General features: G+C 24.7%; 1 protein-coding gene across 1 annotated transcript in view; it reads left to right on the forward strand.

Annotated features, from left to right (window-relative positions):
• The window catches only part of LOC135931403 (uncharacterized), a 50,471-nt gene that overhangs the window by 4,410 nt on the left and 30,689 nt on the right, over positions 1-15,372 (forward strand). The window contains exon 4 of the mRNA XM_065468480.1: positions 11,140-11,276. Within this exon, the coding sequence (XP_065324552.1) occupies positions 11,140-11,276 (137 nt within the window). The remainder of the gene's footprint in view (positions 1-11,139; positions 11,277-15,372) is intronic.

Raw genomic sequence — 15,372 nt, forward strand, 5'->3', positions numbered from 1 at the left:
GTCAAACAAAAAAGGAAAAGGTTCAATCAAAAAAGGAAAAGGTTCAATCAAAAAAGGAAAAGTGTCAAATAAAAAAGGAAAAGGTCCAATCAAAAAAGGAAAAGTGTCAATCGAATAAGGAAAATTCCCAAAAAAAAAGGAAAAGGGTCAATCAAAAAAGGGAAATTCCCATTCAAAAAAGGAAAATCGTAATTTTTTTAAAAAAATATATAAACTTTTCAATTTTTCTTAATTTATTTATTTTTATCATTCCTTCTTATTTTATTTCTAACTTTTTGCGATTTCTTTATTTTATTTGTATCTTTTTTCACTATATCTTTTCTCAATTTTTTTTCTTCTCATTTTTGATAATTCTTTTAAGTATTTAATTTTCACTAAATTTTTGGCAGACAACTTTTTTATTATAATTTTTTGCATATGAAATTATTTAATTACAATTATGATATATATTTAATATAGTACGAAACAAAAATTTATATTAATCATTAATAATTTCTCCCCTTCTACATTTTAGGATATATGTCTCCATATTTCTAAAATAATTTTTTGCATTTTCTTCAGATATTCTTCTTTCTCCATGTTCTATATAACGAATTAATTTTTCCTCGTTACTAGGATTTTTATTTCTGACAAAATCCTTCCATTGAAAAAACGTATTCTCAATAGGATTAAGATACGGACTGTAGGGTGGTAAATATTTCAATGTATGCCCTTTTCTTTCAATCGATTCCCTAATTGAATGATTGTGATGAAATGGAACATTATCCATCACAAAAATCATATTAATCATGTTAGATTCTTCAAAATGATTTAATATTTCATTTATAAAGTTGCTAAAATATATAGCATTGCAAGGGCCATCAAGAACTTCGAATCGAAATATTCCTGCAATTGTGAGAGCCGCAATGATAGTGTAATTTATTGTCTTTATTACTTGAACATTTTTAATTGCGTTTTTATTTATTTGGGAATATCCATATAATCGCCTCATTGATATTGAAAACCCGCTCTCATCAATAAATATAAATTTTTCCTTCATATATGCTGCATCTACAAACCAATTCCCATATTCTTTGCGAATCTCTATATTTGCTCCCCCCTCCCCCCCCACCTTCAGACCAAGTCATACCCATCCAGACCAAGAATCAAGACTTTCAGTCAAACCACAAAAATGAGAAGAAAAAAAATTGAGAAATGATACAAATAAAATAAAGAGATCGCAAAAAGTTAGAAATAAAATAAGAAGGAATGACAAAAATAAATAAATTTAAGAAAAATTGAAAAGTTTATATATTTTTTTAAAAGAATTAGGATTTTCCTTTTTTGAATAGGAATTTTCCTTTTTTGATTGACCCTTTTCCTTTTCTTTTGGGAATTTTCCTTTTTCTAATGACACTTTACCTTTTTTGATTGGGCCTTTTCCTTTTTTGTTTGACACTTTTCCTTTTTTGATTGAACCTTTTCCTTTTTTGTTTGACACTTTTCCTTTTTTGATTGGACTTTTTCCTTAACCTTTGGGACTTTTCCTTTTTTGATTGACAATTTTCCTTTTTTGATTGAACTTTTTCCTTTTTTGTTTGACACTTTTTCTTTATTGATTGAACCTTTTCCTTTTTTGATAGGGACTTTTCCTTTTTTGATTGGGACTTTTCCTTTTTTGATTGGGACTTTTCCTTTTTTGATTGGGACTTTTCTTTTTTGATTGGGACTTTTCCTTTTTTGATTGGGACTTTTCCTTTTTTGATTGGAACTTTTCCTTTTTTGGATGGGAAACCCTGTATTACATCATTTAATAATTATTATTCTTACAATTTAGAAGAATTTTCACTTCAAAATTTAAAAAGTTTTGAAAAACGCAAGCAAGTTTGTCTTTTAAAAAATAATTTAAAATGAAAAATAGAAATGTTCTCAATTTGAACGAATGCATTTAAAATGCATTGTTTGAGTTTTGAAACGCTGTGTTAAAACGTTCAATTTGTGCGCATTAGACCTATTATATTTTTATTTTTATTCTTATTTTTTATTTATTCACTTTTTAATTTTCTAATTTTGCTTTCTCCTAATCTTCATGACTATAAAAAGTGTGAAGGAAGGTACACTTATAAAATAAAAATGTTTTTTTACATCTTTTAATGATAAAAGAAATAAAGTAAATTATTAAAATCATATAAGGAAAGATTTCTCAAAATTTTTGTGTATTTTTATTTGGTTTATTTCATTGTTTTTATTAAGGAAAAACTTAGTAAATAAAAATCGAATTTAACTTATTAGCCTTGAAAATATTGTTTTTTTTAAAAATCTTTTCAATATAATATAATATAATAACTGGTGCAATCTTTCTGCAAAATAGTTTGTTAATATTTTTTAGAGAATTAGAGTTGGCATAATTTTTTTTCCTATATTTCAAATAATTATTATGTTTTTTGTTCAAATTTAAACAAATTGTACCCTCATCTTGCTTATTTTATTTTTTATGTAAGTCTGGAGATTTTGTTCATAGATGGCAGAAAGGTTTTGACCTCTATTTGCCAAATCTCGAGGTTTATATAATAGCATTTTGGCTTAAGTAAAGTAAAAAATATAAGCTTTGATCATTTACAATGTTTTTCTAGTGAATGTGGCAATTTCTATCGCAAAATGGAATTTAATAAAGATAAGATATTTTTTTATAATAGTTTGTATATAAAATTTTAATCTTTATTTTACAATAGTCATAATATTAATCATATTTGTATGATATATCGCTCCATGACATCACATTAGTTATAATCACTCGATTTTTTAATTTTAATACCACAAACAATACAAAGATTTGTAAATTTATATTTTTATTTATAAAATAAAAATTTAAATAAAATTAAAAAAACAATGACTATCGATTTTTTTTTGATTTAACAGTTAAATATGAAGATAATATTCATTCTTTTAATATTTTATTTTTACCTGAAATAAAAAAGCGGGTCATTCCATATCAAATCAATCACTTTACAACCCGACCATCTCACATTTTGCTGAAATTTGGTATATAAGTTAATGAAGTGTTGTAATTGAAGAATCCAAAATATTAGCCCCTTAACTCTACTAGAACCGGAGATATAGGGTCTCAAAGTAGCTCTGCGAGATCATTTTTCGAAAAAAATGATTTTTTAAAATTGGGATAACTTTAATATTAAATGTAGTATGTTTATCTATCATGTCTCATTTTATTGCCCTAAGTAAACTCTTCCACATATTTTAAATGGAATTAATTTTTAATTTATAAATTTTTTTAAATTGCGGTCAAAAATTGTAATTAATTTTTTCAAATGTTAGTATAAATTTTTTTTTCCAATTTTCAGATATTTTGTAAAGAGTATCAAGAACTGTTCATATAAAATTTTTGTCGTAAAAAAAGAATTAAGTAGAAAAAATTCCAAAAATATAAAAACCGCTAGATGGCGTTAATAATTTTAAATAGCTTAAAATTTAATTTTTGAAAATATAAGTCAATCTACTTTTTATTAATATCCTATAAATAATATTTGTTGAATAAAATCGCATTTTAGCACAAAATAAAATTTCCGCTAGATAGCGCAAGTATTCTAAAATAGATAAATATGATTTAAATTATCGATTTTTCGATTTATTTCCCAAATAAATTTATGACAGTTGTCTATTTTTACAAGAATTTTATCCATTTTTAAAATTAATTAATACTATTTAAATTTGAATATCATGATTTGTAAAAATCCTTTTAATATAAAAAAGCATTTATCAAAGAAGGGACTCCGTAAGAAGGTATGTCCATGGATGTCTGAATTTTCTAATATCAACATTGGCGATTATATCTATGTTGCGTGCTGCTTAACTTTATATTAATATAAAAAGGAGGATATTCCAATTTATGAGGAATACAACATCCCTTCAACTTCAAATGAATTTTTAAATACCACTATAGAAACAGAAATAGATGATAACCCACAACTCTCTTCATCTCTCTTCAAATCCTTAAATTCAACATTATTAGATATTGGACAATTTCCAATTAAAAAAAAGAGATTAAAAGTAAAGAGATATCCTAAGCTAAATCTTGCAAGAATTTCAAAGGGAATAGGCGAAATTCTTCAACCAGCTATGGAAATAAATAATATTAACGATTTGATAATTCAAAATATGAAAAATAGTTACCCTTTCTTATCTAAAAATACTATAAGTAATTTTACTATGAATTAAATTAATAAATATATAATAAATAAAAATATCTACTGACATTTCACAAAAATGAGGTTTTATATATTTTAGAATACTTGCGCTATCTAGCGGAAATTTTATTTTATGCTGAAATGCGATTTTATTCAACAAATATTATAATATGATATAAATAAAAAGAAGATTGACTTATATTCTCAAAAATTAAATTTTAAACTAAAGTTATTAACGCCATCTAGCGGTTTTTTATTTTTTGAATTTTTTCTACTTAAATCTTTTTTTACCACTGAAAATTTTTATTTGAACGTTTTTGATACTCTTTACAAAATATCTAAAAACTGGAAAAAAAATTTATACTAACATTTAAAAAATTTATAAATTAAAAATTAATTCCATTTAAAATATGCCGAAGAGTTTACTTAGGGCTATAAAATGAGCCATGATAGATAAATATGCTACATTTAATATTAAAGTTATCCCAATTTTAAAAAATCATTTTTTTCGAAAAATGACATCGCCGAGCTACTTTGAGACCCTATATCTCCGGTTCTAGTAGAGTTAAGGGGCTTATATTTTGGATCCGTCAATTATAACACTTCATTAACTTATATACCAAATTTCAGCAAAATCTGAGATGGTCGGGTTGTAAAGTGATTGATTTGATATGGAATGACCCAGCACTTAAAATTTTTTTTTTAATATTTTCCAATGTAGAATTTTAAGAGCTATAAAATATGTACAATTTTTAACTCTTTAAAAAAAGATGAAATCGCGCATTAGGCGATTTCGACTTTGAAGACATATTTTTGGATCTGATAGAGCTAGCTTTCTAAAATTTTGATTTTACTAAATTATGCTTTTTGGTCATTGAAGAGATGGTCGTCCAAAAATCTCGATATTTTGTTCGATATGACATAGAATGAGCCAAATAAGCAATTTAAAGATTTTACAGCTTTGCAAAACTCGTAATTTTTTGCACTTTAGGTTGTATCTCAGGAACCATGTGTATATGAATATTAAATACACAATTGCTTAATATTTTCAAAGACTATTATAAACTTCATTTGCATATTCTATTAATATTCATTAAATATATAATAAACAAATATTTTATAATAAATTTTTAAATGATATAATAAATGAATTTATTTTATTGTTTGAAACCCTTGGTGATTGTTATTTTCACCTACATGATGTATAATCTTTTAAATGATATCAAATTCGTTTAGAAAGCTGTGTCCCAAATCGATTTTTTTATAAATATAAAAAAGGAGTTTAATAATGTCTACAAAATAGTTTATAAAAAAGAAGTTTAGTAATGTCTACAAAAAAGTTTATAAAAATTGAAGCAAGTATTATTTCCAAAAAAATCGTATTTAATTCTTAATTAAATAAAATGGCCGAAAATTGGAAAAATAAAGAGTAGGGGAGACCAGGGCTAGTCGGCGCAAGGGGCTTGTCGGTTCAAAGGATTTTATTTTAAAACCAGTAACGATTAAGAATAAAATTTTGTTATAAAGTAGAATTCTATAATATCCATATTTGGGGATGAAAATGATTTATAATATTTAGCTATTTAAATTTTTATCTTTTATGACATGTTTTTGACGTGAAAATTACAATATTTTCACTTAATATTATTAGGTTGTATTTAAAAATTAAAAGTTTAAACATGATAAGATGGACATTATATGAAAGTTAAATATATATTTTAATATTTAGGAAAGTTTCAGATTGATATCTAATTTTTAAATATATGTTAAGATCATATTAGTAATATTACCACCATTGAGGTTAGTTGAATCATTGCTTGTCGGGGCAATCAATCAATTAATTTTTATAATACAATGGTATGTAAATATATCCGCAAAATTCAAAACAGAAAATTTTTTACTAAAGAGGACTATGAAGAAGCCATAAAACTGTATGGAAATGGTATTTCATCAAGAAAAGTTTCATCTCAGGTTAAAATATAATATTTTGTAAATGTAATATATAAAATGATAATTAATATATAAATTTATTAATGTAATTTTTCATAATACATATCAATTTAATATTATATCAGACCTAAATAAATATCTTGCTAACTAAAATCTTCATTTATATATGAATTGTGATAATATAATATATATTATCATAGATATATTATATATATTGTATATATAAATTCCTGATAATATGATTGAGTATTTAAAATGAATTATATCTAGCAAACAAATATTTTTATATAACTATTATAATTAATATGATTCAAATTATCACATTTTATTAAATATGAACATTTCACTATACAAATTTTAGCCTGTTAATAAGGTCAATGATTTAAAATGAATTATATCTAGCAAACAAATATTTTTATATATCTATTATTATTAACATATAATATGATTCAAATTATCACATTTTATTAAATATGAACATTTTACTATACAAATTTTAGCCTGTTAATAAGGTCAATGATTTAAAATGAATTATATCTAGCAAACAAATATTTATATATATATATATCTATTATAAATGACAATATAATATGATTCAAATATATTTTATTCGATATGATAATTTTAGTTATCAGGATATGATTTTGGCCTCAAATGAAGTTATATTTAAATATATTTTGAATAAATTTATTATTTATTTTATTAGGTATACCTACAACAAATTTTTTGAGATATTATAAAAAATATAAAATGGCTGGCTGCCCAAGATAGGCCAAGATAATAAACAAAAAATTTTTGATGATGATGAAGAAAATAAAATTTTTGAATATCTTATTTCATGTAGTAAAACGTTTTATGGTTTATCTGTTAAAAAGGTATTTAAAAAAATTTAATATTATATTTATATATTATTAGATAAAGATTCAAGCATATTATCATGCTATTAAAAAATACCCAAATCATGGACAATTAATAAAATGGCCAGTGAAGAATGGTTTTCTTCATTTATGAGAAGAAATCCAAGATTATCTCTAAGGCCTGAGGCCACTAGTCTAGCTCGAGCTGCTGGTTTTAATCAAGAAACTGTTCAATATTTTTTTAATCTATATAAAGGAATACTGGATCAACATGAATTAAGACCTATGTCAATTTATAATATGGACGAAACTGGCCTGACAAATGTGCAAAACCCATCAAAAATTGTTGCGCAGAAGGGTCAGAAACAAGTTGGAGCCATCACTTCTGCAGAGCGAGGCACTTTATTAATAATGGCGCTGGCTGTTAACGCTTTAGGGAATTATATTCCCCCCCCCCCATGTTTATTTTTCCACGTAAAAAATTTTATAATCATATTATAAGAGACGGTCCTCAAGGATGTATTGGTGTATCCAACGGATCTGGATGGATGCAAGAAGATGAATTTCTTTTTTTATATCACATTGTTTATAATACCAGATGTAGCCAGAAATTTAAAATTTTGCTAATTTTGGATAATCACATATCCCATCAATCATATCAGCTATTCAATATTGTATAGATAATGGTATTATACTTTTATCTCTTCCTCCACATTGTACTCATAAATTACAACCCTTAGACAGAACAGTATATGGGCCTTTAAAAAAATTATATAATAATGGGATAGATTCGTGGATGCGAAATCACCGTGGGATCTCTTTTTCCCTTTATGATATTCCCTCTATTATAAAGGATATTTTACCTTTGGCAGCCTCCTCTAAAAATATTCAAAAAGATCCTTTATAATAGAGGGAATATCATAAAGGGAGAAAGAGATCCCACGGTGATTTCGCATCCACGAATCTATCACATTATTATATAATTTTTTTAAAGGCCCATATACTGTTCTGTCTAAGGGTTGTAATTTATGAGTACGATGTGGAGGAAGAGATAAAAGTATAATACCATTATCTATACAATATTGAATAGCTAGATATGATTGATGGGATATGTGATTATCCAAAATTAGCAAAATTTTAAATTTCTGACTACATCTCGTATTATAAACAATGTGATATAAAAAAGTAAGAAATTCATCTTCTTGCATCCATCCAGATCCGTTGGATGCACCAATCCCTGAGGACCGTCTCTTATAATATGATTATAAAATTTTTTACGTGGAAAAATAAACATGGGGGGAATATAATTCCCTAAAGCGTTAACAGCCAGCGCCATTGTTAATAAAGTGCCTCGCTCTGCAGAAGTGATGGCTCCAACTTGTTTCTGACCATTCTGTGCAACAATTTTTGATGGGTTTTGCACAGTTGTCAAGCCAGTTTCGTCCATAATATAAATTGACATAGGTCTTAATTCATGTTGATCCAGTATTCCTTTATATAGATTAAAAAAATATTGAACAGTTTCTTGATTAAAACCAACAGCTCGAGCTATACTAGTGGCCTCAGGCGATCTTAGAGATAATCTTGGATTTCTTCTCATAAATGATGAAAACCATTCTTCACTGGCCATTTTATTAATTGTCCATGATTTGGGTATTTTTTTGTTTAATTGAATAGCATGATAATATGCTTGAATCTTTATCTAATAATATATAAATATAATATTAAATTTTTTAAAATACCTTTTAACAGATAAACCATAAAACATTTTACTACATGAAATAAGATATTCAACAATTTTATTTTCTTCATCATCATCAAAAATTTTTTGTTTATTATCTTGGGCATAGTGCCAGCCATTTTATATTTTTTATAATATCTCAAAAAATTTGTTGTAGGTATACCTAATAAAATAAATAATAAATTTATTCAAAATATATTTAATTCTATATTTAAATATAACATCATTTGATCTTATTATCAGGCCAAAATCATATCCTGATAACTAAAATGTTCATATCCAATAAAATGTATTTGAATCATATTATATTGTCAATTATAATAGATATATATATAAATATTTGTTTGCTAGATATAATTCATTTTAAATCATTGACCTTATTAACAGGCTAAAATTTGTATAGTAAAATGTTCATATTTAATAAAATGTGATAATTAGAATTATATTATATGTTAATTATAATAGATATATAAAAATATTTGTTTGCTAGATATAATTCATTTTTTTTAAATCATTGACCTTATTAACAGGCTAAAATTTGTATAGTAAATTGTTCATATTTAATAAAATGTGATAATTTGAATCCTATTATATGTTAATTATAATAGATATATAAAAATATTTGTTTGCTAGATATAATTCATTTTAAATCATTGACCTTATTAACAGGCTAAAATTTGTATAGTGAAATGTTCATATTTAATAAAATGTGATAATTTGAATCATATTAATTATATCTCTTCTTTTCTCTTCTTAAAAATATTTGTTTGCTAGATATAATTCATTTTAAATACTCAATCATATTATCAGGAATTTATATATAGAATATATATAATATATCTATTATAATATATATTATATTATCACAATTCGTATATAAATGAAGATTTTAGTTAGCAAGATATTTATTTAGGTCTGATATAATATTAAATTGATTATGAAAAATTACATTAATAAATTTATATATTAATTATCATTTTATATATTACATTTACAAAATATTATATTTTAACCTGAGATGAAACTTTTCTTGATGAGATACCATTTCCATACAGTTTTATGGCTTCTTCATAGTCCTCTTTAGTAAAAATTTTTCTGTTTTGAATTTTGCGGATATATTTACGTACCATTGTATTATAAAAATTAATTGATTGATTGCCCCGACAAGCAACGATTTAACTAACCTCAATGGTAGTAATATTACTAATATGATCTTAACATATATTTAAGCATTAGATATCAATCTGAATCTTTCCCAAATATTAAAATAGATATTTAACTTACATATAATGTCTATTTTGTCATGTTTAAACCTTTAATTTTTAAATACAACCTAATAATATTAAGTGAAAATATTGTAATTTTCACGTCAAAAACATGTCATAAAAGATAAAAATTTAAATAGCTAAATATTATAAATCATTTTCATCCCCAAATATCGATATTATAGAATTCTACTTTATAATAAATTTCAATTCTTAATCGTTACTGGTTTTAAAATAAAATCCTTTGAACCGACAAGCCCCTTGCACCGACTAGCTTTTGTCTCTCCCCTATTATATGTAAACAGGATTATAAAAATTTTCATAATTCTGAAGATTGGTTTCAATGTAAAGTTTGTAAAGGTTGGGCGCATGGGTCATGTGCTGATTGTTATTTTATTTGTTATAATTGTAAATAAAACATTATATAAATAAAAGCATCATAGTTATATATTAAAATGTGAAAAAAATTTTTTTTTGCCTTATAAGAAGCCTAATAAACTACTTAATTCTACTAGCCCCATCGATCATCCGACTAGCCACGGGTTCGGGGCTACTATTTTTAGAGAAGAAATTATTAAATATTTAAAAAATATAACAGTATATATTTATAGTTAGATGTTTAAGGTATCGATTGGTATTTTGTAAGATCTTATACGATCATTATTTTCAGAGCTATGATGATTTTGACAAAAATTGCGCCGACTAGCCCTGGTCTCCCCTACATAGTTTTATCTAAAATCTAATCTTGTATTGATACGTTATTAACAATTATGTAGTTTTTAAGATATGTTTAGTTAAATGGAGACAGGTTTAGTTAAATAAAGACAGATAATAGTAATAAAATGCCATTTTTGACACTTTAAACCCTAATATCTACAAAAAAATAAATGTTAGAAGGCTAAATATTTGGGTATTTTTTAGTTGAATTCATTTTTCATTGCTTGCCAAATTTAAAAAAGTGGGTGAATCAAGGCTGATTTGTCATGGAGAATACCATTCACGAATATTCATCAAATAAAGATAATAAGCAATCTACTAATGACTAGTATTTTTTAAAATATGGATATTAGAATTGACATATTTCTAGCTGTTATCATGGATTTATTATAAATGAATGTATTTGTTATCTATTATACTAAACTAAGGATCAAGTTAAAAATATGTTCAAGAGCAGTCCTAATGAAGGTTATCCCATCAAATTTTCCAAGAACATCATGTCTGGAGGCGTTGCTGGCTCACTTTCTTTATTATTTGTCTACTCTTTGGATTATTGCAGAACAAGGTTTCATTATTTTTATTAATATTGAAAAACATAATGAAATTAAAAATTTATAATTTATCCTATTTATTTGTGAGATAATTTATTATCATTATTATATGAATTTAGTTTTAAATTTATCCTTACTCAGTTTCAAAAAACTATTATTTTTACTATCACGAATAAAATTCTTTTTTTTTAAACAGCAAACGGTGTTCCTTTTATTTTCAGAATATTTTCATGTGAATTTTTTAACACTAATTTTTTTGATGTTCATTCAGTTAAAGATAAATTTTTCATCTAAAATTATTCTAAAATTTTTTACTTAGCTGCTTCCTTCAGGTATCTTTGACACGCCATTTCTGACGAATGTTAACTCCCATTTAATTTTAAATAATTTAAATTAAAGCTTTGTGTCATTCCATATCAAATCAATCACTTTACAACCCGACCATCTCAGATTTTGCTGAAATTTGGTATATAAGTTAATGAAGTGTTGTAATAGACGAATATAAAATATTAGCCCCTTATACTAGAACCGGAGATATAGGATCCAAAGTAGCTTTGCGAAATCATTTTTCGAAAAAAATGATTTTTTAAAATCGGAATAACTTTATGTAATATATTTATCAATCATGGCTCATTTTATAGCCCTAAGTAAACTCTTCCACATATTTTAAATGGAATTAATTTTTAATTTATAAAATTTTTAATTAATTTTTTTAAATGTTAGTATAATTTTTTTTTTACAATTTTCAGATATTTTGTAAAGAGTATCAAGAACTGTTCCTATAAAAATTTTCAGAATAATAAAAAAGAATTAATTAGAAAAAATTCATAAAATAAAAAACCGCTAGATGGCGTTAATAATTAGCTTAAAATTTAATTTTTAAAAATATAAGTCAATCTATCTTTTATTTATATCCTATAATATAATATTTGTTGAATAAAATCGCATTTTGGCACAAAAATAAGATTTCCGCTAGATAGCGAAATTAGAGGTGGGCGCGGGCCTAATTTTTCATTCACGGCCCGCCCGCTCACGGTGGCAATAAAAAATATCACGCCCATTCAAGCTTATTACTAAAAAAATTTCGACCCGACCCGTCCGCTCACGACAAGCAATATTTTGATTCACGCCCGTCACGCCCGAAAACTTATGGTGTTTTTAAATTTTTTAAAACTATTGCTATAATTTTACACTTTTTTGAATTCATTCTATTTATTTCTCTAATTTCATAATCCATAATAATAACAAAAAATAAATATAATCTATAAATCGAAATTTATTTAGAAAAAGAAGAATGTCAATTTTTTTTATTTCAATTGTTACGCCTTTTCTCCAATAAGAGATTGGTTACAGAATATAACCTTTCACTAGAAGCTGAACTTGTCGGGGCTGACAAAATTACTCGCTAATTTTCTCAAAAAAGGAAATGAATATTCCTGCTTCCAAAACTTCAAAATATTGTCTTGATATTTATCTTATATGAATCTTTTAAGTTCATCCTCATAGCTTCCATCGTAATGTTGATACTTCATCAGAATCATCTATAAATTCTTTATAATATACGGTCTTTTATGAGTGTAGTTGAATTAGGAAAGTGATAGTTGGTATTGATCATTTAGAATATACGGTTTTTTATGAGTTTAAGATAAGTTAGGAAAGTTATAAATGATAGTTGGCATTGATTTATGCATATCATCTAATTTTATATCATTTAGCATTTTTAAGATTGTTTTATAGTTTTCTTCTTTTATTAAAAACTTATGTCTTTTGAAATTCTGATCTAGAATTAAGTCTACCTTGCTGCATAATAAACTTTTAAAAGAAATCTTGTTCTGTATTTTAAGGTTTTGATTATTATTGTATCATGCACAGAAGGTTTTAAGATTTTATTAATTTTTGTTTCCATAGACATGCTCTCAGATTATCTGAGCATTCTTATAAATATTGGTAAAAATTTATCTAACTCGCTTATGATGCTGATATCAATTTGGCTAATCTATTTAATTCTTACTTGCTAAACAAGTACACCTGTATTTCAGAATATGATTTTAAGAAACTCTGTATCATGATATATACAGAGTTCCATCTCTATTCTCGCTATTACATCTTGTTTAAGGGTGTGGCTTAGTTTGCTATTAGCTGTAGATTGTTCGAAATATTTTAATATTTTTTTACACCATTTATATTTAAGGCTATTTCAGTTAAACAATTGTCAAAAATATAATGCATAATATTATTTAGTATATGACATATACATGCTAGCATTTCGTCATCTTTGAATGCACTTATAAGATTTGCTCCGTTATCACACAACTATACATTTATTTAAGTAATTTTCTGCTTCTGTATATTCTCCTAAAATTGAATTGACTACACTTATAATTTTGACGTTCTTTTCATCCATTGCCTTTGTGGCCAAAACAAATGTTTTTAATTAAAATTCTTAATGATAATATATCCTATAATGGTTAAAAAACTTAGATTTTTATAGTCATCCGTCCAAATATCAGTGATTATCGACAAGTAATTATAGGGTAAATTATTTAAAAAAAATAAACAATTAAAATAAAATAACAATATGTTTTTTTATTTTTGCACAACCCTCAAAAAATAAATGACAATCAAATATATAATATATAACAAAACAGATTTAAAAAAAAATACATACGGTAATTTTTTTGCATTTACAATTTTTATATAATTTAATTTTTTTTATAAAATACATACGGTAATTTTTTTGCATTTACAATTTTTATATAACTTAATTTTTTTTATAAAATAGAGTTTAATATTTTTTTCAAATGTTTAATATATACGACAAATTTTATCTAGTAATACAAATTCATTTACATTAAATCCTGATCCTGTTTTATCTAATTCAAATTCAATATCTAATATTACAAATAATTTCCATATTATCAATTCTTCCTCTGTAAGTGGTGATTTTATTACTGATCCAACATCGGCTATTCCAAGAAGAAAATATACTAACTGGAAAAAGGAAAAAATTACTCGATAAATTTTTTTTGGAGTGTTAAAAAACAAATATAGGTCGATCAATCCCCGACCAAATACTCGAAACGAAATAATTAATAATGTAACATCAATTCTTAATGAATTTACTATTCCTTTTGATTTTTCAAATTATTATAATAAAATGCATCAATTTTTGGAGATTGGTTATCGAGGACAACCAATGAATTAAGGTAAATTTATAAAAATATAATTTATATTGAAATATATTTTAAAGGAATTTAGAAAAAGGTATATATATAAAGAAAAAACGAAAATTAAAATATCCAATTTTTAATGTATTTTTTAAATCTGTTTTGTTATATATTATATATTTGATTGTCATTTATTTTTTGAGTGTTGTGCAAAAATAAAAAAACATACTGTTATTTTATTTTAATTGTTTGTTTTTTTTAAAATAATTTACCCTATATTATTGATCATGCTTTTAATCTTAAATTTTATTTCATGGTATATTTTTGGACCTATAGTATTCATGAAAGTTTTCCGATTCACAACTTTTTTATTTTGTTATCCATATGTAACACCAACATTTATCTCTTGGCCTAGCTTGTAAAATTCTTCACTTTCTGTTGCATTTAAAGATTGAAGATCTTTACAAATAAAATATAACTGACTTTTCTGTAAAAAGTTTAAGCAAAATTTAGCATAAAATCTCGCGATAAAAAATACCTAAACATAAAAAGAAAATAGAACTAACGAAATACCGGATGTTGTTTATAAAATGCGGAAGATTTTTACTTTTCATAAATTATTCTTTTTTAAAAAAGAACTAAATTAAATAAGAAAATATATAATATAATTATAAAATTGCAAATTTATATTTATAAAACAATTTTAAAAATTAAAATTTCCGTGATTCACGGGAAATTTATGTTCACGCCCGAAGAAAATTTTGGGAAGGCCCGTCACGCCGAGTCACGCTTGGAATTTAAAATTTATTCACACTCACGCCGGTAATTTCACGGCCCGTGTCCACCTCTAAGCGCAAGTATTCTAAAATAGATAAATATGATTTAAATAATTATCGATTTTTCGATTTATTTTCCAAACAAATTTTTCGAATCCAGTTGTCTA

Source organism: Gordionus sp. m RMFG-2023, chromosome 1 (assembly GCF_954871325.1).
Source record: "Gordionus sp. m RMFG-2023 chromosome 1, tfGorSpeb1-WG-v2, whole genome shotgun sequence".
NCBI lineage: Eukaryota > Metazoa > Nematomorpha > Gordioida > Chordodea > Parachordodidae > Gordionus > Gordionus sp. m RMFG-2023.